This window comes from Chelonia mydas, chromosome 2 (assembly GCF_015237465.2).
Source record: "Chelonia mydas isolate rCheMyd1 chromosome 2, rCheMyd1.pri.v2, whole genome shotgun sequence".
In the NCBI taxonomy this organism is placed as follows: domain Eukaryota; kingdom Metazoa; phylum Chordata; order Testudines; family Cheloniidae; genus Chelonia; species Chelonia mydas.
In genome coordinates, this window is record NC_057850.1 from 253,063,489 (window position 1) to 253,088,474 (window position 24,986).

The 24,986-nt window shown below is 46.8% G+C and overlaps 1 protein-coding gene across 1 annotated transcript in view; it reads left to right on the plus strand.

Annotated features, from left to right (window-relative positions):
* Positions 1–24,986, plus strand: part of LOC102936412 (vasoactive intestinal polypeptide receptor) — a 178,196-nt gene that overhangs the window by 121,578 nt on the left and 31,632 nt on the right. Inside the window, exons 4-6 of the mRNA XM_007055553.4 lie at positions 4,992–5,095; positions 9,084–9,181; positions 10,922–11,054. Of these exons, the coding sequence (XP_007055615.2) occupies positions 4,992–5,095; positions 9,084–9,181; positions 10,922–11,054 (335 nt within the window). The remainder of the gene's footprint in view (positions 1–4,991; positions 5,096–9,083; positions 9,182–10,921; positions 11,055–24,986) is intronic.

Sequence of the window (24,986 nt, forward strand, 5' to 3'; positions counted from 1 at the left end):
AATCGGGACTGTCCCTCTAAAATCGGGACATATGGTCACCCTGATGCTGACCAATATTGTCTCATGGTTTTCTTGAGCTCCGCCATCGGTCTGTATCCATCCGTTGTCTCTTGTCGTATACTTAGATTGCAACCTCTTTGGGGGCAGTGACCCGCTTTTTGTTCTGTGTTTTGTGCAGCACCTAAGACAGTGGGGTCCTCATCCGTGACGGGGGGTCGTAGGTGCTTCTGCACTGCGAAAATAAGCACTGCCGATAATCTTATGGTATTTATGTCTGTGCTGTATTTGCATTTTGTGACTCTGGCCAAGATAGGAAGCTGAACTCTTGCAAGAGATGTTGTGGTTCAGGGAGGCCGGACATACCGGAAACCTCAACCTCTCCTTAGGAGAGATGAAGTTCCGTTAGTTTGCCACTCTTGGTAATATTTGAATTACCCTGGCACCAGGGGTGACACTAACCCATACCAGAGCCCCATTGGGCGAGGCACTGTAGAAACAGATTAATCCCTGCCCTGAATAGTTTACAATGTAACTAAACAGAGGGTGTGTGTACAGATGGGGAACTGAGGCACAGACAGATGAAGTGGCCACATAGAAAGTCCGCCCAGACCTCCTAAATTCCAGTCCAGTGCTTTAACCACCAGGCCATTCTTCCTCTCCTGGGGTGAAGTTAAGGATAAGCATTGAGATTTTGGGGTTCTTTATCCAAACTGAACCTCAATTTTGAATCTTTAGAAGACCCAAAAATCCATCGCTATAAAGTCACCCTCCCAGCAAATATTGGTTCGAATTGGTGTCCACTTCAGGGACTGACTTTGTCCATCGCCTTTAGTCTGGAGGACTACAGACGTGAGATAAGACCTGGGCAGTGGCAGATTAGCCACTGAGCTAATGGGGCCCATGCCCAGGGGCCCTGGCCAATTGGGGCACCCCTGAAAAATGTGTGCCCCTGTACCCTGATCCGCTCTTTCCGCCCAGCGCTCTTGCTGGGGAGCAGGGGAAAACTTGTGCCCCAACCCCACTTCCTAACAGGCACATGGGGGGGACCTCCACTTGCTCTGGCCCACGGCCCCACAAAAGCTTAATCCGCCTCCAGACCTAGGTCCCTAAAATCTTGTATTTCTTTTGCACCCCAAGTTGCCATTACAGAAAAAGGGAGCTTAGATTCTCGAGGGATTACATTCTTGGCTTTGTGAATTCCAAAAACATGTGAACTACAAAAGGAAGTAGAGAAAACGTCTAAGAATCCTGTAAACCAAGAGAGAGAAATTTTGGCCTTCAACATCTATACCAAGACCTCCGAGTCCGATGTCTGACTCAGAGGCTCACCTCCAAGCAGCAGCAGCTTCTTGCAGACCACTTTGTTCTTTTCGCTTCTCATCACAACAGCATCAATGCACTTGCGCTTCCAGCACCAGAACAAAGTGATAAAAATAAACTTTTCTTTTACAAGTTCACCTCCGGCCTACATCTGAGAGCTTCTCTGGGAGTAAAAGCCCTGCATTCGGGCCTCCTGTGTGCATACTAGTAGGCAAAGCTTGATAAAAGCTTAGCTCAGAAGTGTGAACGTGAACTGAGTGTGGTGAGCCACAGGTCACTGTGCGGAGGGAAAACCGGAGTTGAATAAGTATGCCACATTCCCCAGTTGTCTCATTAGTTCTTTATTTATTTACTAAATTTACAGTGTATTTGTATTACAGTATCCACTTAAGGCCCCGTCTTAGCTTGCAGCTCCATTGCGCTAGAGAGTGCCACTCTGCCTCAGTTTCCCTCTCTGTTAAAATGGAAAAAAAGATTTCTCAGTATAGTGCTCTAAGATCCTTTTGATGGGAAGCGTCATCTGAGAGCCAGATGTTATTGTTCGATGGTAATGAAGAATAACAAATGAACGAGAAATTAGAAACTCGAAGATGTGGGGAAATGACCCAAGCAAGCCACAGAACGAAATAAGCATCAGTTGCGTCAGCTAATGAGATAAGACCCAAGAAATTGAAACCATCAAAAAACACTCGAAGCGGAGGGGATGGCCTCTAACAGGAAAAACAAGACCTGGTCTTTCATATGATAGAATCTATGACCAGGCTGCACATATGAAGAAGCACTGAAATATACATGTCATTCAGAGGGAGACACAGCACTGCACACTGATGGCCATGGTTCCACTGAGCATGGGGTTCTTCACCGCCAAGTGAAATGTTACTGTTGTAATTTAAACCCCTATAAAAAGTAATGGAACTAATGAAGGTGCAGGCATGGCTTGACTTCTAGATGGTAGGACAGGGAAGACGCATTGTGCTGTGCAATCTGCGTGCAGCTACTGCAGAGAACAACAGTTTCAGATCTGTGCGAGTGCATCACCGTGCGCCCAGGATTTCTGGGCGCTAGTACAATGCGAATAATAAATAAGAATCGGTGACTCATGAGTAGCGGATATCGCTGCCGAAGTCAGGATCAGTTTGCGCATACTTCAGAAACAGGAGAAATGGCTACATTGCAACAAATAGTATTGACAACGAACAATTTGCTCCGCTGTACTCAGTCGATTCTGCAAGGCAATGATCACCTATTTGTGAGTTGAGGATGTTCCGTGCTTTGTGAGTCAGGACCCGACATTGGAGATTTGATGCAGTTCTGTTAAACACCTAAAAGTTCGGATGTTTATTCAAAACCGCTTAATCTCTTTGGTCTGCAGACCTGGGCTAGAAGTCCTGGTAGAACAGGCTTTAGGTATCTGGAAGCAGGAAACACTAGTGAGGCAAGAAACACTACAAGAGCAGTTTTCCTTGGGATACTTTGGGCACTCCTGTGGTCAGTCCCAGCTGGACCCAGGAGTACAGAGGTGTGAGCTAAGTAGTTTGGGTGAAGGTTGGCTTTCATGTTTCCTGAACCTGTTCTTCCAGCTCAAAAGACTACCTAGCACATGACTTGCTGTGACGGGTGCCTGGGATGGACCACCCTGAGAATGCCACACGCAGGTAGACAGCAAGAAATGGGGCAGACAATCCCCAAAAACTGGGGGTTTATTCTATAATTAGATTCATCAACCAGTAACAAAGAACTTCTGTAGCACCACACTGGTTAACAAGAAACCTTTACGCATTCCAGCCCTTGGTTTCTATCCAGACAAACTGGTCTAATACAGTGAGAGGTTACTGAAAACCCAATTCACCATATGTGAGGTTCTACCATTCCCAAAGGATCAGACACTTACCTCCAGGTCAATATATATTTCAAATCTTACTCAAATATCACGCTGCCAGCCAATCCTTAGTAAACTAACTAAAGATTTATTAATAAAAAAAGAGCATTGTTAAATGGTTAAAAGATTATATACATTACAAATGCTTGCAAAATCCTTATATCAGATTTGTAGCGGTGATGGGTGAGTCTGATGGCTTGCAAAAGTCTCTCTGGAAACATCCCAAAAGGTTAGAATCCAAAGGCAGCTTAGATGTTGTCTGCTAGAGTCTTTCCATGGCTTTTCCAGTGTATTCCAAGTAACTACTTGGAACATCACAGTCCCTCAGCTTAAACTTTCCCTGTTTAAAGTTCAGCGGACTAGAGATGCAGGATCGTGCCCAAGGTTCAGTATTTATAGCTCTCTATCAGGCTGACAAGAACTTGTCACAGCAGGGCTTTTCTCCAGGGAAGAATAGACAATGCAGATAGTTTGTGGACCTTCATTGTTAAACTACGACCCTTGCTTTGAATTTAATCTTCTCTTTTCTGTGCATACACAGGTAAACTAGTTGCACTCATTTACATAAGGCAATTAGCCAGTCCTTCATTATAACTGGATCGATCAAGTTGAAGACAATATAAGTAATATTATTAATTTACTGCGGTGTCTCACATCTTTGATCTTAAGGTTAACCGAACCCAGTTGCATACATAATGGGAAGGCAATTAAGACATGAAAAGGATTTAGCATCTAGAAGCTAATTTGATTAGATTGGTAAATATAGGTAAACACAGACAAATACACTTAGCTACTACTCTTTGCTTCTTATCAATGCAAAGTGAATGAGTTGGGGTTTGCTAGCCTAATTAACAATTCAGTGATACCCCGTACATAAGTGGATTGTCTTGATTACAACTGCAATGCTTCTTGTTAAGTTGTTGTGGGTCATACACAGGTTAGTTGGTTTGCCAGTGCTAGGAGGGCCAAGAATTCTTACTCCTCCAGAACACATATTAAAGCATGTGGCATAGACGCTGACTCCGTGGGTGCTCCAGGGCTGCCAAGCTCCCCTCCCCCCCACCCCACCTCCTCCTCCTCCTCCACCCGTGAGCACACCACATCCCCGCTCCTCTGCCTACCTCCCAGCACTTCCCCCCCCCCAGCTGCCGCCAAACAGCTGTTGGCAAGCTCCGGGCTTGGGGGAGAAGCGGGAACGTGGCACGCTCAGGGGAGGAGGCGGGGAAGAGGCGGGACCGGGGCAGGGATTTGGGGAAGGAGTTGGAATGATAGCAGGGAGGGGGCGGGGTTGGGGCGGGGACTTTGGGGAAGGGGTGGGAAGAGGCGAGGCAGGGGAGGGGCCTCGTGGAAGGGGTGGAGTGGGGGCAGGGCTGGGGGCAGAGGGGGTGGTCGAGCACCCACGGGAAAGAGGGGAAGTCGGCGCGAATGCGTGCAATGCCACAAACCTCTTGTGTAACTGTCACCTTGGGCAAGTGATTTCATAGTTCTCCTCCTTTAGCGCCTCACCTGTAATATGGGAACAATAATGCTTCTCTTGTCTGTTTAGATAGAGAAACACTCCCGGGGCAGGGACTGTCGCAAACTATGTGTCTGTACAGTGCCTCGCACAATGGGGCCCGGTCTACAGGCGCTATTATAATACCAGTACTAAATAATAACTAAGAAGGTCGGGATTTGGCCCTGAGTGTTGTAAAATTCATGATCTGGAATTTAAATCTGCAAGTGATGCCTGGTTTTTTGAACATCGAATCAATGTGCCCATCGTTTAATCATCCTGCTCTTTTCCTTCTAGGTAATGTGACCAGGAACTGCACAAGCCAAGGCTGGGCAGACATGTATCCTGCCCCCTATGCAGCAGCTTGTGGGTACGATACCAACAGCACCCCAGGAGTAGAGGTCTGTAAAGCCCTGATGAGTAGAATTCAATATGGCTCTTTCCTCAATCCCCTGACCGCTTCACCTCTTTTTTCCCTTTTGCCCCCTGATCCTCAAGGTCTAACAAGAAAGTCATTGTCTTTCTGACGGAGTTCACCTGGAAATAGAGCTCAAGCATTCCTGCTAGTCAGCATTGACACCAAAGAGCCAGGTGTTAAGCACCTGCAAAAACCCATTGACTTCAATGGGAGTTGCAGGTACTCAGCACCTCTGGAAATAAGGCATCTGCTTATGTATAGATATAGCTGCCTCGCTTTAGATATCCAAGTTTGAACATTTTCAGCCATAATGCCTTTTCCCCCTAAAGAATCTCCAAAGTTCTTGGCAAACTACGGTCACCCTCTAGACAGAGCCCACTTGCCGGCTTTACCTTCGTTAAATAGATACGCTGACCTCAGTATTTGCAGTATTACCTAAATGTCCTGTAGTTACAGGGTCTGCTGAAGGGGTACATTGGCACAGGTCTATTGGCATCAGTGGAGTGAGGCTGATAAAGCTGAGAATCTAGAAAGCTTTAGGGAATACCTGGGGCATGGCAAATACTCAAGCAATGTTATTCAGTTTTCTAAGAAAACTATCAAGTATTTAGGAGTGTTTCTGTGTGAGTAATTAATGGTGTAGATATCATTAATATAAATGTGCGTGTGCATATATATATGTGTATATATATATTACATAGGAATGATATTGGTAACAGAACAAGATGGAGCATTGCACGTTATATGTTGGGACATACGGTCTCTACATGCCCCACCTCTGTATTAAAAATGGGGGTGGTCACGTAATGTATAGCAGACTTCCATGTGCAGCATTTAGCCAGAGGGTTGAACTTGCTCCCTCACTGGAACTTGGTCACGGATGTCATGACCACATGGCTCTGTCTGTTTGTTCCCTGGGTCGTTACCCATTTCTGCCTCGGCGCTCCAGGCTCTTCAGGGCGGGGGGTTTATTGTAAAGCAGCGTGAATGATTAGAGTGATATATCAACAGTAATAAATAACTGGCCAGAGACTTGTGCCACAAATAGCTGCCGATGTTAATTGGAAAAGAAGCCAAGAAGTCAATGGGCCATGGAGATTGAACTAACCTTTCACCCCTAAGAGGGTTCCCAATCATAGCCAGCCAACACAGGGAGACCTGGATTGAGATTTTCAAAGCTGACTAGGAAATTTAGCCGCCTAACTCCCATTGAAATTCATGGGAGCTGTGTGGCTAAATCCCCTAGTCAACTTTGAAAATCTTAGCTTTGGAGTCGGCCGGTAGGCTGTACTAGTGAAGCATGCGACGTGACTGGATCCGTGCTTTTGTCTCCCATAAACACAGCTCCACCATGTGCATGTCTTTCCCTGCATTACTGCCTGTGTCAGCATATGTGATTGCTAGGCAACAGGAGGCTTAGTAATAAAAGTATATCTATATTAACAGACACTTGTATCCAGCCCGTACGGCTCCTAAGTCTCTCCCAGTACTCCCACCTTACCGAGAGAATCAAGTGATTACATGGAAAATCTCAAGAGGGCTTAGCCAGCCTTAATAACGGCCAAATCTGACAGAAAACGCCAAAGGAGACTTGCACAAAGAACATCAGTGCCCTATTGAAGAGGGAGCTTTAGTCAGCTGGTGGGGCCCACCACAGCTTCACCTCTTCAAGTGTCTTGTTTCTAAGATCAAAACTTAAGGCCCAGGCTCCAAGTTTTGAAACCCATTGTTACTGCTCAGGAATGCAAAGGGCCTCCTCTAAGAACTCTAGTTTGTGTTCTGACCACAAGGGGATTTGGGAATTCCTGTTACCGGCTTTGAAGACCCAAAGGATTGCAGCATTGCATAAATGCTTCGTTACCAAGAGAACACACATTGTGTTCTTTTAATTCGCTCTTAATTATTTTCTTTTGACTCACGCTGCTTTGTGATGCCGCTTGAGCCCAAATGCGGCTTAGCCGCTAACATGCTGTACGTTACCCAACTGTGAAGATGAATAGAAGTGATTTGTTGAGTTGGTTATCACTTTTGGGGGGAGGGAGAGGGAGGATTCGAAAGAGGGAGGAAGACAGAGTGTATCAGCCAGTGAGACGTGAGGTCCACCCTAGGGTGATGTCATCCAGGCTTGAAACATCTCCTGAATTTTTAATGTCTACTAAGCACAACTCAAAAACAACATGAAAAGTATGAAATATGCATAAGCGCTTTTTGGAAGACTTTGTTCCTGAACTCTGGCAGCCCAGGGAAGGGGTTGGAATGGGGGCAGGGAAGGGGTGGGGCGGGGCCTCACAGAAGGAGTGGAGTGGGGGTGTGGCCGGGGCAGCCAGCAGGGGGTGAGGGGTGGTCAGTGGTGTGGCCCTCAGGCCAATGTACTAGTCCTCGTGTGGCCCTCATGGTCATTTGAGTTTGAGACCCCTGATCTAGTCTGACCTCCCATATCACACAGGCCATAAAACTTCCCCAAAATAATTCCTTTTGAACCAGAGCATCTATTTAAAAAGAAAATCGTCTTGATCTAAAAATTGCCAATGATGGAGAATCCACCATAACCCTTGGTGAATTGTTCCAGTGCTTAATCACGCTCACTATTGGATAAAGGCCTAAGTGTGCAAACTGTTAACTGCCTTGAATGTGTGTGTAAATGTGGCCTACAAATGTAGAGCAAATCAGTCCCCTGGTGTTCTACAGAATCGCTACAATTGCTGAATGCATTTTCAGAGCAATGGTGCTCATAGAGTTAATACTGCTAATGCGGTGTTATATCACATTTCATCTGATGTCCTCCGTGCTCTTTACAAACATCAATGGACTCGCTCTGATCTCAGTTACACTGGGGTAAATGTGGAAGTTACTCAGTTGAAGTCAATGTAGTTATCTCTGCAATTACCCTGGTGTAATAGAGATCAGAATCTGGTCCACGCTAATTAATCTCACAACCCCCCTTTGATATAAGTGGTGGCGTTCCCAAGGAACTGGAGACATGGAGAGATTAAACAAATTGCCTAACATCCAACAGAGAGTCAATGGCAGAGCTAGAGTCAGAACCCCGGAGTCCTGACGTGCAATCCCTAGCTTTCATTAACAGAACATAATCCCATTCTCGTTTAGTCTGAGTAATGGTTTAGTGACCCAAGCACAGGACTCAGCCAAGTTCCTAATTCCCTCTGTGGCCTGGGGTAGATCATGTTAACTCTGTCTTGGTTTCCCGATCTGTAGAGTCGGGGGCTAGAATGCCGACACACCTCCTCACCTGGACTACATCTTCCATTATGCCCCAGGATCAGAGCCTCCCAGGATATGCCACCTCCCCTCTCCAGGAGGGGAGACTGTGGTGCATCATGGAAGATGTAGTACAACTGGGGAGCCCAGCCTCTAGAGGAGAATGGAAACATGAAGCAACCAAACTACAACTCCAATGAAGCACCACACGAGCATTTCTGAATCAAAATATTTGTGTTTTCAGCCAACATATTCTGGGGTTTGATTGTTTGCCAAAAAGTCTTCTTCTTTTTTTTCTGTAGAAATAAAACCCATTTTCATCCCAGCTCTATCCCGAGTCTGTATTGATTAAATGAAACCATCTCACACCCTGTGTTAGTGGATGAACCAAAGTGATCTGTTGCCAATGCCCTGTATTACTAAGTGTAAAGCGTTCCCCTTCTGCATTAATATCACCATGTAGCCACTTCTATGGTTAAATAAATAAATACTGCATTCTGTAGGGTCCTTTTCCTTGTAAAATCACTGCATAATTAGGGCCTGATCAAAGACCTCTTGGGGTCAATGGCATTGTTTCCATTTGCTTCAATGGGTTTTAGATCATGCCTTCTGCCATTTTACACCTGAAAAGGGTGTTTTCACTATGGTGAGCTAGGAATTAGTGAGGGATATTGTATGAAGTGTTTATTAAGGAGGAATCTTTGATGGCTCCTAAAAGACCTAATCATTGCCTCTTTTCTCTGTGTTGGCAGCCGACGTTCTATGACACAGTGAAGACTGGTTACACCATCGGATATAGTTTATCTCTCATTGCTCTCACTGCAGCTATGATTATTTTGTGCCTCTTCAGGTGAGAACCTGGGCATGGAGGGGAAGGGAACGTGCAGGGGCGGGGAAACAGATTGTTTAATTCCGAGGACCTGAGCAGATTCTTGGCTATAGGCTGCGAGTGCCTTGCATTTGGAATGCCCGGCAACCCCTTTCCGGAGCAAGGGTGGCTGGTGGCAGGGGAGGGACAAACAGGGTTGAAGTTTTCTCCAAGAAGGACGCAGTCACACACTTTGGGGTGACTCATCTGTGTGGCATTTGAACTGCGCCATTGGCATTGGGACATGCAAGCCCAATCTTGTGCGCCACATCGCTCAGTTAAGCAGAATGCCACCTGTGCCTTAGAAAGAGGCAGAGCTGTCCTCCAGCGTCTTCTCACCTACTTTAACCGCTGGATATAGAGCAACCACACAATATTATGGTGATGGTGCAATATACCTACCGTGGAGGACTCAAGGCTGGGGGCTGCTTTTGGAAGCCCAAGGGCCAGTTTTGGTGTCTGATTTGCAGCTGTTTCCCGTAGGACAATGGGCAGAGATCTTAGAGGGTTGCGATGTCCGATGAGCTTTTACTGAATAGAGAGAATAGCGGAGAACCAAACAACCTGGAGATAAAAAAGACTTGCTTGATTCTGTAGTCCATCCCCTAAAGCCAATGCAGAAGGGTATCCAGTTCTAATGCTTTTCCCCAATCTTGTACCAAGCAACGGGGCTTCCACCATTTCCCTAGGGAGAGTATTCCACAAGCTAAGAGACTCCTTGGATGAAATGAGATATTTTAATGCTCCAGAGTAGTCTGTCCACTGGCTCCAATTGACCTTGCACAGTACTAGAAGACAAGTGTATGACAGAAGTGTATGGCAAGGTATGCCCTGCAGCGATCCATCTGATCTTAACAGATGTTCCTTAAGAGGTTTGTTTAAGGTTGGCTGATTAGTCCTGATTCTTAGTTAAACTAAGACCTGTTTTTGCATCTGTGGCAGCATAAAAAGACATTAAAGCAAGCAGAAACAACCCCTGGAGAATACCGCCACTCACAATGCCTCCCTGACAAGCCCAGAACGGGTACAGGGGCTCTACACCACCACTGCTCCCAGCCCCCTGCTTTGGGGGTGGATTGTGGCTGTGGCCACACCGCACTGCACTAGAGCCTACAAGGAGCGGTAAGAAGCAGGGCATAAATTAGAGCAGCCCTGAGGCTGATGTAACTTACAGCTGGGCTGGACAGATACCTTCACGGCTCCAGCATACGGAGAACGATCTTTGCCCCACACTCACGTCATCCCAGTCCCCAGCGCAGGAACAGAGTGACGAGAATCAGGCCCATTATGTTATTTATGCCTGTAAAACTTGCGCATCTCCAGGATATTAGACCTCTTGCTTTTAATTGCTGGGAAATGTCACTTGAAAACCCCAGAGTTCCTTGATCCAGATAGATCGTCATAATCTGCTAAAGCCTATGGGATGGAATAAGCCCAGTGTTGCTCTTAATGTCAGTTACCCTAACTTATATCTTTTAAAGTTAAAATATAAGCCACATTGCTGTATAAAGTATGCAAATATTTATTAATTTTGGCTTGAGCTGTTCAGAAAATGGAGTTTATCCTGCTGACAATGTCAACTTTTTGGCAAAACACTGAAATCAGAAATATTCTGGATAAAGCAGTTTTTCACAACACATTCTGGCTAGAAGAGTAATGTATTGAGATGAAGTCCTGATGTTTAAAAATGCTATTTTTTCTCTCTCTCCCACCCCACAACAGAAAACTGCACTGCACTCGAAATTACATCCACATGCATCTCTTCATGTCTTTCATCATGAGAGCTATTGCAGTTTTCATAAAGGACTTCATCCTCTTTGAGAGCGGCGAGTCTGACCACTGCTCTGCGAGCTCAGTAAGTAGCAGCAACCAGCTGACGTTTTCGGATGCCAGCTGGTTTGGTTCAGCCCCCTTAATTGGGGAACAAAATAATGAACACAGAAAGGCAGGCAGGGAAATGCTGGGGGAAACTTTTAGTTGTTGTTGCGCTGTATTGGAAAGGAAGCAAAAAACCCGCTGGCTTCAGCCTAACGTTGAGAAAGAGATTGCAGCAGAAATTCCTCACTCAGCAGATGTTGCTTTTTAATTGTCAGTGCCTCGGTCTCTCAGCTGCGATGATGAAGCTGGGGTGATAAATGATGAGAAGAGTTTGGGATCTTCTATACCTTACAAAATCAGGCTACTGAAAAATAGTTTACTGGCCAACCACCCTGGAGCAGAGGAAAGCAGCTCCTATTCTCTGCCTGTGGCACTTAATAGTCTAGTCTTCTGTAGGTCTCATTTACTTTGGTCTCATTTCCATTGTTGGGTTTAGTGTGTGGTTGCTGCATGGTGTTTGTGGCTTGTGATATAGATCTCGGGGTCCCTTCTGGCCTTAAATGCTGTGACCATGAAAATGGTCCACCCACCCGCTGCTTCCATTGTCCACCCTAGCTCCATGCCTTCTTTCACATGGTCCCCTTCATGCTTGGAACAGCCTCTCAATTAATATTTGCCAAGCAATCCCCTCCCAGACCACCCTGAGACCCATCTGTTCCGTGACTCGTTACCGATGTCATGACCACGTTGCTCTGTCTGTTTGTTCCCTGGGTTGTTACCCATTTCTGCCTCAGTGCTCCAGGCTCTTCAGGGTGGGGGGGTTTATTGTAAAGCACCGTGAATGATTAGAGTGATATATCAACAGTAATAAATAACTGGCCAGAAACTTGTGCCACAAATAGCTGCCAATGTTAACTGGAAAAGAAGCCAAGAAGTCAATGAGCCATGGAGATTGAACTAACCTCTCACCGCTAAGAGGGTTCCCTCTAGGTCCTGACTGAGGCCCGTTGATGGAAAGCTTCCATCGCAGCTACCCCTCCGATAATCATTCTGTAGCTAAAGGAAGGATGTTAGCCTGCTGAGCTCTTAGCTTGGCCCCTTTACAAATGTGAATGGACCAAGAGAGAAGATCGTTGCACCTGCTAGTACACCAACTTTTCACCCCAATCCCTTGGCTATTGCTGTTGGGTGTTTTATCCAGAGTAAATTCAATGCTCAGCGCAATCAAGTGAATGGCTAGATGGTCCACCAATATTTTAAAGGTATGTGGAGCATAATTCTTCTTGCTGTACTGGACTGCACCTTCCTGTTGCAAATTCTGCACCCGTCCTGCCACCACTTCTTGTGCAACCCCCGGCAAGAAAGTTCACACATACATACCCACCCCACCCACACGGATAAAAAGTTCTTTCCAAACGTTCCTCTGGCCACCTTGTGGAGAATCAAATCAAAAGGGGTACAAGTACTATTGGATGGATGGGGGGATTTGGATTCGGTGAACGTATTTTCCCACTGTTCACCCAGTTGTAAACTCTGATTCTTGGGGGGGAAAAAGTGGAAAAAGACTATTTTTAATGTAAATTATATTGAAAATCAGCCCCTCCAAAGCCCTGTACTCAGCAGACCTAACTCCCAGGGCAACTCCCTGTTCAGCATATGTTACCTGAGTCGGAATTAGGCCACAATCCTCAAAAGTAATGACTAATTCCTGTTGATTTTAATGGCATTTAGGTGCCTGAATACCTTGAGGGCTCTGGGCCTTCATCCTGTCTCAAGATGTAGATCCTAGCTCTGAAGGTTCAATCCCTGGGCATTACTAAACTGACAGTTCGTACACCCATGAAAACAGGAAATCTTTAGGGCCCACTAGCCTCGGCATAAACAAATCCAAATTCCGCAAGAAGCGTGAACGACCCTTTAGATGCGTATGCCGTTTTTTAAAAGCCCATTTGGTTTGCTGCAGTGGGGTTGTGTTGATTAGTTAGCCAACAGCAGGAAACCTCAAAATTACAGCATTAACCAAATTGCAAAGCTTCTCATCTAGTAGAACCAGATAGTTAAGAAAATCAGTGGTGAGAGGCAAATGGCTTTCCATGTGTGTTGTCGCGAAGCTGCCGGGGTGCTGGTTTGTTGGTCTTTTCCCCACATGACAATAGCTGTTGCTAAGGTTAAAAGAATTTTGGAGGGTGGGGAAGAGAAAAGTATTCCCAGCTCAATGCATCCCAGTGCACTCATGACTTGGCAAACAACGCTTATTGTCATGAGTAAATGTTGCAGGCGAAATTGACCATGGCTTGCAGCGCTTGTGTAAAAGAGCGCAGACCCTTTGTCCTGCGTGAAGAAGATTCAATAATGAAAAGCTTTACAAATGTTTCTTTGCCCGCCGGCCAAAGCAATTAAGCACATCACTAAAGACAACGGTGATGAGCTCTCCTGGCACACACAGAAACAGGAGGCTTGACCTTTAGTAGCGGGCTTTGCTGTCCAGGGATTCTCGGCTGGGTTTCCCAGGGGAAGAACTAGCACGGCGGAAGGCTTGCTTTCTTCAGTGGCGTTGGGTGGTCAGTGAAGAAATCGAAAGATCTGATCTCGAAATTACTTGGAGTGGGGAGTCCTTTGGGCTGTGTTATACAGGAGGTCAGAGCAGGTGACCACAGTGGTCCCTTCTGGCCCTGAAATCTATGAATAATGACTGAGTAAACCCACAACTTATTGCCTAAGCTACTCAAATTCTAGTTCCTTTAGAAGCTGCAAGTGAACACGCTTTTTTCTCTTAGGCCCCAATTTTTCACGTTATTTAAGCCTGCATGTAATTTTAAGCCTCTGAGTCGTCTCAGTGGGGATACTCACATGTTTGAGGATGTGCATATGTAACATCAACAGACCCCAGTCGTTGGTGGGCAGGATTGAACCGGGGACCTCTGGAGCTTAGTCCATCACCTAAAGCCAACTGGCTGTTAGCTAAGGCTGTAGAGCAGACTCATTTTATCTCTCTGTAAGTGGTCTCAGTGCCACTAGATGGTACAGAACACCACAACCAGGAGGTGTGTGGGTTACATACTTCCCCGAGCTGAGGAAGCATGTCCCGAGCTTTAGAGACTTCCCAGTTGAAATCCCGGATGAGCCCTCACTTGTAACACTGACAGACCCCGGTCGTCGGGATCGAACTGGGGACCTCTGGAGCTTAGTGCATGAGTCTCTACCGCATGAGCAAAAAGCCAACTGGCTGTTAACTAAGGCTGTAGAGTAGACTCATTTTATATCTCTCTCTAAGTGGTTTCGGTGCCATTAGATGCACCACACCCAAGAGGTGCGTGGGTTACACATATGCTGAAGCACCTTGCTGAATCTGGGCCTGAACCTGCTAGATTCATAGACTCTAAGACCTGAAGGTGACCATTGTGATCATCTAGTCTGGGCTCCTGTATAATACAGGCCATAGAACTTCCCTGAAGTTAATTTCTCTTTGAACTGGAGCATAGATCTTCTAGAAGAACATCCAGTCTTTGTTTTAAAATTGTCAGGGTTAGAGAATACACCACACCACCACACTCCTTGGTAAATTGTTCCAGTGGTTAATTACACTCACTGTTAAATATTTCCAGTCTGAGTTTGCTGAGCTCAACTTCCACCCATTGGAGCTTGTTATACCTCTGTCTGCTAGATTGAAGATGCCTTTATTATCAAATTTCTGTTCCTTGTTTAGGTACTTACAGACACCCCCACTTCAACATTCCACCCTACACACGTTGTTTTTGTCTTTCTCTCTGTCTCTCTTTTTCTGGAAGCCACTGTGTGAAACCCAATCACCAAAGCCACTAACCTGGCAGAAGAATTGAGCTGAAATTTTGGGTTGTTTTTTAAAAGAGCAGGACTTTGATCAGCTTCATTAATGTGGCACCTAGATGCTATGGGAATTGGCAGATTAGACATCCAGGTTAGATGGAGACAGAAAGGCAAATAGATAGAGGACTAGATCCCCAGCTAAAAGACAATGGAACTCTGCAGTTTTACATGAGGTGAGGATGTGGTCGAGGGTACATAGTTTCTCTTCAACTTTCTGAGTTCCAGAAAGACTAGTTGGTTCACTCCAGACAGCAATTCTCTTTGCAAAGGAAGGCAAGCTATATACAGCCCAACTGTGAAGAATGCACCCTCTGATCTTCTATTTTAAGAATGTGAACAGGTATTTCTGTTAGTTCAGCAAGATCTTACTCAAGAAACTGTAAAGAAACCTGTCCCTATAATTTTTAGAACAGACATTAGCTTAGGTTTAGGGGGTGGCTGGTGTTCGCTAAAGCAAATGTTTCTGTAGCTCCCTGGAGAACAGGAGATTATAGACTGTGTGGAGAAGCTGAGGGCTAAATAAGGAGAGACACCTGACAAGATATGGGTGACTCACTTGATCAGCACCCTGAATACTTAATTAAATCAAAACTAGAAAAGTGGATCAAAATTCAACGCGATTATGCATTGAAGTCAATAATAGTCAAACACCCATTGAATTCATGCGGGATCATCATCCAAGAGCCAGGTGTACAAAGAGGAAGACAGGGCCAGTGGGATTTTCAAAAGCACCCTAAGTGTGTAAGGCACTTAACTCTCACTGAAAGCCCATGGGAGTTAGGTGCCTCACACACTTAGGTGCTTTACCTTTGTAAAGCTGGCCCAAACTGCTTACATTTAGCCTTTGCCAGGACAGCAGGAGATACCTTCGGTCCCAGTGTTTGTTTTTCTTTTTAAACAAAACCTATCTCGGAACTTTTCCTCTGTGTTTACTTGGCCTTTTCCCAGGCCGAACTGACTTGGATGACTGAGTTTGGACTCTGTCAGGGGGCTTGTCTATATGGACAGTTAGTGCGCGGCAGTCTGGGATGTAAAGCTACAGTGCAGTAGCCGGCCATGGCTAACTAGCCCTGTGGACCCTGTTACCACGCACTCATTGTGCACTGTGACCTACTCCACTTTGAAACAGGAATAGGTCAAAGCGCACTAAAGTGGGAGTGTCTGTGCGTGCCCACTGGCAGTGTCTGTGTGTCAGGCTGTAGGATGCCACGTGTTATCTGTCCATATAGACGAGTTCAGCGTGGAGTTAAAACCGAATAAGGACGTAAGGGGTGGGCCCTTTAATATTCTAGTGGGCTCCTGTTTTCATGTTTTCTCTTGTCTTCTGAAATGGTCACTGGGTTTGAACACTTCACGTTCGCATTCTCCCCACCCGTGAGTTAATTCGGAGCCAAATCTGTTTGGTCGTTGTGAAGTCTGAGCGGAAAATACATGTTATATTTTAAAAATAATCTGACCGCACTTTAAAACTAGCAAGAATCTAGCTCTGTGAAATCAATGAGCTGCACTCTGCCCTCGTTTTAGTCAACTGAGTAAGGAGGAGTGAGGCCCTCACACGCCCACTTGTTTGGCAAATCCTGGATCTTGGGTCTGTTGTGGCACACAACCCCTGCTCTGGTACTCCTCCCCGCCCCCCATTAGCAAGTGATTGAGAGGTGCAGAGATTTCTGCTCGCTGGCAAAGGGGGAAGAAAGCTGCCCCTTTTCAAGGGCTGCAGTAACTCCTGTCTCCCCAGCACCTTAGAGCCATTTGTACCTCGCCTCGCTCTACAGCCGTGCTCTCATTGGTCGGCCTGCCCTTGCTGTCCTGCCCTTCTCTGCAAATCGGATGGAGCGCAGCCATGGTTGGGGAGTCATCGTTGCAGGGAGCATCATTAGCACGGAGCAGAAATCCACTGCAAATACAGAGCAGCGATTTCCCCAAGGTGATGCCGGGTCGAGCTGCCCCGATCCGCTCTGAACCCCCAAACCCTGCACAACATTGACCAAACTGCTCCCATTGACTCAGGAAGGAAGGGGTTGCGCTGTCTTGCCTTCACTTCCCCCTTCCGTGCTTAATGGACACATTTGGCTGTATCTGCGCTTGGTGGAGGGGGCCTGTGTGAGTCTGCTGAGCCTGATATGACATCCTGAATAGAACAGGCTCAGCGGAGGTGATAATTTCGCCCTCAGAATGTCCCCCCTTCCTCAGGCTACATCAAGAAAGTCCCAGCTGCCTTGCCAGGGTCTCCGGTGTGGAATATCCCACACAACAAATCCTGCACGCAACAAATTTGATTTGAACAAGCAGGGTTTGTTAGACACAACAAAACCTGCCTCTTGGCAGGGGGTTCGACTAGTTGACCCTTGCAGTCCTTTCTAACCCTATGGTTCTAATAACATTGAATTACACTACTGCCGATTTCCTGAGTAACAGTAACAAACCCACAGGCACAGTCCATGTTTGTCAGGAGGAGGAACGGAAAGAGAAAGAGCGAGATCTTGTAAATAACGTGAGGAGGACAAACCCAGCAAAGTGAAGGGGGGGTGGAGAGGAGGACATGGCATGGTTGCCAATTTCCTTTCAATCTCACGCTAGCACTTTAAGGTTCACTTCACTGGAGTCACTGCGAGGCTATAGAAACGACCAGTGAGAGAAAAAGAAACAGGCTCAGACCAGAGCCCTTAATTAATGGAGTCCCTAATGATCAAAAAATCGACCATTGTTTAAAAAAAAGGTGACTGCCCTGTGGGCCAATTCCTGTTTCAGCACCTGGGTTAAGCGGGGGGGGCGTTTTCTGAGTTATCACAGGTGACTTTTGCGGGTGAAGCACACACGAGGCCACAAGCACCTACAGAAAAGAAGGGGCTGGATTGTCACCGCTCTTGCTCCCATGCTCAATTTGCCACGCCCGCTCTTGGGGTGAGGAAGAACCAGGGCTATTCGGCATGAGCCAATGGACGGGGATGGATGGAGAGAGCAGGGAATGAAGGAGGCCCTAGCTTTGTCGTCTTTCCATTCGCGGGCCAGAGTCACTGGGCAGGTGCACAACGCAGGGAGCAAGCTGCTTTGCCACAGTGGGTGAAGCAACTTCCTCCTTCCCCAGCACAATGGAGGAGCTGGGAGTCCGAGTTGCTGCGTGTTCGCTGGACAGCGCAGCTCCCGACCATCCCTGACTCCAGACAGATTGTAAGGGTGCACTGGAACCCAGGGAGAATAACACATTGTACAAGTCCTAACGGGTTCCGAACCATTTGTTTTTTTTTTCCCCTTCCTGCTGCTTTGATCCAGTGAATGAGAGAGAAACAGGAACCTAGATTGTGCACCTAATTTGAGGCAGGGCTTGTCTTTGTAATAAGTGTTTGTACAACACCTAGCGCCAAGGGCCCCTGATCCTTGCTGGGCCTTACTGTATTGTAAATAATTGATGATAATAAAGGCAAGAGGGAGAATGAGAGACCAAAGGAAAAGACATGGATTATGTAGGGACCCATCCTTAAGGTCTTGACCATCTTCCCCATTAGAAACTTAGTCTTGTATTTCTCTGGCCATTCTACCATAAGTTCTAATTCTACCGGCACCAGCAAGAGTTAATCAGTGTCACAACTTGGCTTTCTCTTGTGGAAATTAGGGTAGGAACTTCCGAGGTTTTCTAGTCCGTTGATTATTTTCAAAGCTTTCACTTGACAAAAATATTGGGCAAGAAGCTCATTATAAATATGTGATTGATTTATTCTAGTAACGAATGAAGGACCTTTAGCCCCATTCATGCAGTTGATTAAGGAGGCCATTCTATTTTTATTTCAGTTTCTAAACTCGTCTTTATGTTGGTCCAATCAGCCAAAGGGCCTGCTAGCTCTGGCCACCATCTTGGGTACAGTCATGTAAGAGAAACCCAGGCCAGCATTCATAACAGCCCAAACATACAAGGCCTAATTCTCTTCTCATCATGGTGTGACTTAGGAGAAACTAACTCCACGGAAGTCAGCGGAATGAGTAACCCCAGTGTAAAACTACTGTGTGAAGTTAACAGTGCCCAAGTAGGTGAGGGCAAAGAGCCTCCTAGGACTAAATCCTTAGCTGATGCAAACTGGCATAGCCCCGCTGACTTTAATAGAGTCCTGCAGCTTTACACCAGTTGAGGATCTGACCCTGACACTGGTTTATGTATTGCATGCTCGTATAATACCAGAAGCCACACCTTGTATTAATAGAGATGGATTTTAAATGTCTTGACATTTAAAATCCTTTCAGCTGATATGAGTAGGGTTAAATCAGAAAGAAAGGGCACAGTTACACGATGGGGCCTGGGGATCCATTTGGGTCAGGCTGCTGCCTAAAGCTTGTTATGAATCACTATGGGCCCAATCCTGTTACAAATGAAATCAGTGGCAAAACTCCCATTGACTTTAGCAGGACCAGGATTGAGCCTGGTAGCCTCTTCCCAGCCTCTCCAGTCCCCAGAGTGACACACAAGTGTAGCAGAGGGCAGGATTTGGCCTACTCAGTGTGAGTCTGTAGATATCCTGTGTATCTCGTCTTCAGGACAGCTGTAACAAACCTGTATCTCTGCATTAGAGATCGTCCTCAGTGTGGGCCTCCGTCTGAATGCTGTGGCGCAAACCCAACTCAAGTGCATCTCATCTGTGGCTGAGTAGCTTTGGAACTCCATGGGGCAGCGAAAGCTGAAGAACCATGTAGTAGAACATCTCCCTGGTGCACCAAGACCTAACGGGAACTCCTCGTCCCACTGAGTTTTTTCATGGTAGATGCCAAATTCCTTCTAATAGAGACACTGAAGAATTTCAGCTCCTCGTCTCACTTAAACCGAGATGCGCTACATTTTGAGCCCATGGGAGCTGCAGCTTAACTGACTCAGTTAGAAGCCACTTCTTTTCTATCAGCACCCCATATTAAGGGCCTCTGGAAGCTCAGTGGATATGCACAGGTGCTAAGCTGCACTCCTCAGCAACCTACACGTCTGGGCCCTGGGCAGGTGAACCGGCTGAGAATTCAGCTAGTTTTGCAATTCAGCACTTTGTTTCATGACCTTAAAATGCCAAGGGGGAGTTTTCACAAGCACCCAGGAGATTTAGAAGCATGAGTCCCATTGAACTGGACCTGGTTTCCCCTTTATTGTAGAACAGAGGAAGTTAAAGGGGCGGGGAGAGGTGCAAACCCACTTGAATACAGGTTACAGCTGCAATAAAGGAAAATAGGGAATAAAGAGATGGGCTTTTACCAGCTCTGTCTAGTTTGCTCGGATTTGTAATTTGCTTTCTCTGCTGATATCTAAGAGCCTGGGTGGGGTGGGGCAAAGATAAGCAAAGTGGCAGCACCCAGGGACCAATTGTCTCGGGAACTGAGCACCCTCAGCTCCCATCGACATCATCTGGAGTTTCTGAAAATGAGTCCCTGGGGGTGGAATCTTGGCCCTGTTGAAGTCAATGGGAGTTTTGCTCCTGGCTTTAACGGGAGCAGGATTTCATCCCTAGCGGCCAGGCTTGGTTCTTCCACAAAGGGCAGAGTAAACAAGGGGCCCATGGGAGCAACAGATTGGGCGGGGAGGTCAGCAAAAATGTTTATAGCCACATTTTCAGATGCGCTCACTAGATTCTGGAAACGCTCTCTCACTTCCACTGCATGAGCAGTGACTGAGCTTTGCCGCCCATCCTCCCAAGTCAAACACCCAAGGGTTAGGAGATAAAAGCGAACAGTCAGCCGCCCCTAAGGAAAGGGGATGAGAAGGGAATGTTGCCTGAGATTGTATAGATTCAACAGGGGTCTTTGTATGCTACCTTTTCAAGGGAGGTCCAAACCAGAGTCCGCAATCTCTGCTGGAAATCCATTGCATGTCTCCCAGTAACGGCACACGGGGGGTTTGCAGATGAGAGCTGCTCTAACATCCACCCGTTGCTAAGAGCCCCCAAGGGCCTATCTGCTAGATGAGCATAGCCAGAGCACAGCAAACTCCACCCCTGGCTCCTCCCCACTCCGGACGCGCCTCTTGTGCTGGAGGTTGGCTTAGGAGCCAGTTACACGGGTTCTGTGCCAGAAGAGATATTTACACTTCCTCTGGGTCTTATGCCCAGAGAATGGACTAGAAGGAGAGGACCTGCTCCTAGGTGTTTTCAGAAAGGAGCCAGGAAAATTGGTAGAACATAATGCAAGACTCCTCTGCCCCCATCAACCATCCCTCAGTACAGACAGTCACGCCCCAGCTAATAAGCCATATTCCCCCATAAGTACCTCATTCAAAAGACAAGCCATCCTATGGAATACAACCCCACCAAGCGCCAAGCAGAGAGTGTTGTCCTATTAGGAGGGGAAAAAAAATCTGTATTTGGAGCCTAATTCTGATCTGATACCTGGTGCAACCCCTACTGAAATCAGTGGAAGATGCATTGTGTAGCTGAATACAATATGGGGCCCTTGGGCATTTAGATTATACAGTGATTGGTGCTTTATTAGTATATAGAGTCATGAGACATGAGGCTGAAATAATGAGATCAGGGCTTCATCATACCATGAAATCGGATGAGCAACATAGCTCTCCAGTTATTACAGCCCTATTATTATTTAGTGCAATAATACCTAGAGGTCCCAATCATGGATCAGGACCCCGTTGTACTAGGACACACACACCATGAAAAGATACTCTCTGCCTCAAACAGCATATAATACAAACGTAAGACGAGAGTCAACAAGTGGATACAATAAGGAGGAGGCAGAGGAGAAAAGATAACAGCGAACCCATAAATGTTCCCCTGCTGCATTTGGACATGCCAAGAATCTGCAAGCCCAAATGCACTGCAATATAAACCTTGAAATGCAAAGACTAATAATTACATATTGTTACACTCCAGATCCACCACCCATTTCCTGCTCTCCTAAGCATACATCAGCAGTGTTGGCTTGAAATGAACTAGAATCTCTCCAACTCTGCCCTACCCAGGATGTCGGCAGAGGTGGAGGAGTCTACTGTCTTCCCATTTGACAGCAATCTGTTAAATCTGCCTTCTTAATCTTTTTTTTTTTTTCCTCAAGCCTTGCACTTGAATTGCCAATATCGTAGAAATCCATTCTTGGCTTGCTGATTGATCAGGTTCATTCAGAAGGCAGCAGCTTAAACAGCTGGGTCCAAAGGGATGGCTTGTCAGATGAAAGCGAAAGCGGTCTGCGAAAAGCCATCGGGAAGGTGTGAATTACAAAGCCCCTCTCAAAGGCATCAGTTCATCTTGTGGGGAAGGTTTAGAGCCGAGGCTGGTGCTGTGAGAGCTCTTCATGTTCCGAGGAGAAGAGCATCATCTCTTCCCCGCTGGGACGCTGCCTTGTTCAATATCCGCAATTACAAAATGCCAAGTGCCTGCTGAATCAGACTCTGGAATCAAAGAACTGGCTGAGCCAGAGCATTTCTCCTCGCACTTACCTGATTGCTCCTGGCAGCAGTTCACAAAATAGCTTGCATTGCAGGCACGCAGAGAAATCGGCAAATAAGGCTCCAGCTGTTCTCCTAGCTGGAAAGCAAGTTAACTGTTTGCCTGCTCCTGGAGACCTCCATTAGAGTATCTCCCAGTCTTTTAGGTGGAACATGCAGTTATGCATGCACTAGGTTGACCCCACCTGCCCTACTGCTGCCTATATCTTGGGTAGAACTCACCTGCCGTGCTGTCAAATGATTCAGGTACATCCAGCTTGCAATTAACGACCAGGTGCTTCCAGGTGGAATGAGCCTGCTGGAAGGAAAAGGGCTTTCAGCGCAGACTGAATGTGGCTCTGTTCTTATAAATCTTAGTCCATGAGCATTAAGTACTATTCATAGAGCACCCTCGTTGTTCACAGCGAGACGAACATTGTCTGCAAGTAACAGAGCCCTCTAGACGTTAAAGGTTCCAGGCCATTTACACTGATGTAAAACTGGAGAAATTCTGATGACTCCAGTGTGAATGAGACTGGCAGCTGGCCCATGATATGTAGTGATCTGATCATTTCTGTTCAGGGACAGAAGCCCAGACTAGCATGATTAGGAATCAGGAAATCCTAAATTCTAATCTGGACTCCAGCACTGACTCCATCTGTGGCCTTTGGGAAGTCACCTAATGCCCACATTTTCAAAGTAGACTCAGCTTGTGTCTCAGTTATTGGGTGCCTGCTCTGGACACAGCTATCATGGTAGTTGCATCCAGGGAAAAGGGTTTGAGTGACGCACATGTCGATCGCGGCTGTTGGTTTGGGAGATGCACCCAGCGATAACGGTAGGATTCACAAAGATACTGAGGTGTCGAGCTCATTGAAAACAATGGGAGTTAAGCCCCTAAATAACTTTTGTCACTTGCACCCTGAGGGCCTGGTTTTCAGGCAAGCTGAGCATCCACAGCTTCCACTGACGTGGTTCGGAGCCAGGCGTGCTCAGCACCTCTGACGATCATGCGTCTAGTTAACTAAAATCAGGTACCTAAAAACTGGGGCACCAAAAATTAAAGGCCACTTTTGAAAATTTGGGCTTCCCCTTCTGTGCCTCAGTTCCCCCATTTGTAAAATGAGTAGAGTAACACAGTGACTGACCTCCCAGAAGTGTTATGCAGATGAGTTAGTTCATGTCTGGCACGCGCTCTGCAGGTGAAACATGCTGTAAGATGCTATTGTTTTAGGGCTATCACAAGTTTAGGACCCGGTCCTGCTTCTGTTGAAGTCACTGGCAAAGCTTACCAGGTGTGATCCTCACTTCTGCTCCAGCTCCCGTATGCCATGTGAAAGGACTGGAGCAGCTTAAACAGACCCTAAAGAATCTGGATCTGGCCTTGGAAGGATTCTCCAGGCACAAGTACTGTTGTAGGCAGCTGTAAAGCTGTGTTCCGATGACCTCCTCACAAGCCCTGGAGTCGGGGGTGCATTGGGGCAGGGTTAGGGGTGGGAGGGGTATGTCAGGATGGGGGCTCCAGAACACAGCACGGCAGAGTTTCCAGGCAGTGCTACAGCCCAGGGACACTGCCATAACTTAGACAGGCCCCCAGGGCTGTCTGAATTTCACCAGGAGCCCCAGAGCGGCCAAGGGTTGGGAGGTCACAAAAGCAGCTTAAAGCCACCTTAGGCTTCCTCCCAATGGGCTGCAAGTTCTGTGCAGCATCCCTGAGACGTGCAGGACAGACTATGACCCACTGTTGCTTCAAAGAGAGCAGAGTCTGACGCTTGCTCTTTATGCAGGCTAAATGTGCAATATACCCCAATTCCAGCTATCCCTTCTCCACCCTTAGGGGCATTTGAATAATGACCTAGTGCCACTTCTTTTACACTAAAAGAAAAGGAGGACTTGTGGCACCTTAGAGACTAACAAATTTATTTGAGCATAACAATTTGTTAGTCTCTAAGGTGCCACAAGTCCTCCTTTTCTTTTTGCGGATACAGACTAACACAGCTGCTACTCTGAAACCTTCTTTTACACTGTACTTCTGAAAGGGACACCGAGAGATGCACGGAGACACAGCTGCACTCTTTGGCACTACAGATTGGCTGTGCCATCAATAAACTTTGCACCTCCCACTTTTGGAGCGTTCCCCTGTTGACGCCAGGGATCAGAGTAGAGGGGTGTTTCGTTGCACCTCCATCAGAACACAGGGGTGCTCAAACCAGCTCCCGTCAAGTTGAGTTGTTTCTGCTGAGCTAGGGTAACTGGGGAAAGCTGCCAGTTAGTTTATGACTATGTGGGAATACCCAGAGTCATTAGTCATGGGGGATTATGATGCAGGAGCTTTTAGTGTTCAGTCAGTCTGCGAGTGACTAATTGCCTGCAGTGTGGTGGCTGCATGTCACTGCATAAGACATCTGGCCCAAAGCCTCTCATTGTGGGAAAGAAACTTCTCTCAGGGAGAGGTTGGGCTAATCCACCTGACTTAGAAAAGAACAATATGTGTTACTAGCTTCCGCATACCAGCCCAGCAGCCTTTCCTCCTCACCAGTTCCCAGCTTTGCCCCTCCTCACGGCCCTTCACCCCGTCCCGGTCTAAAAATCTCCTCCGGTGGTTCATCCTCAATGTACCTTCGCGGCCGTCCGACACCCTGGGCATGAGCTCTACTCGGCTGACTCAGCACGTGGTTGCTTAAATACTTTGGCCCAAACGCAGATCGGGTGCAACTCCATTGATTT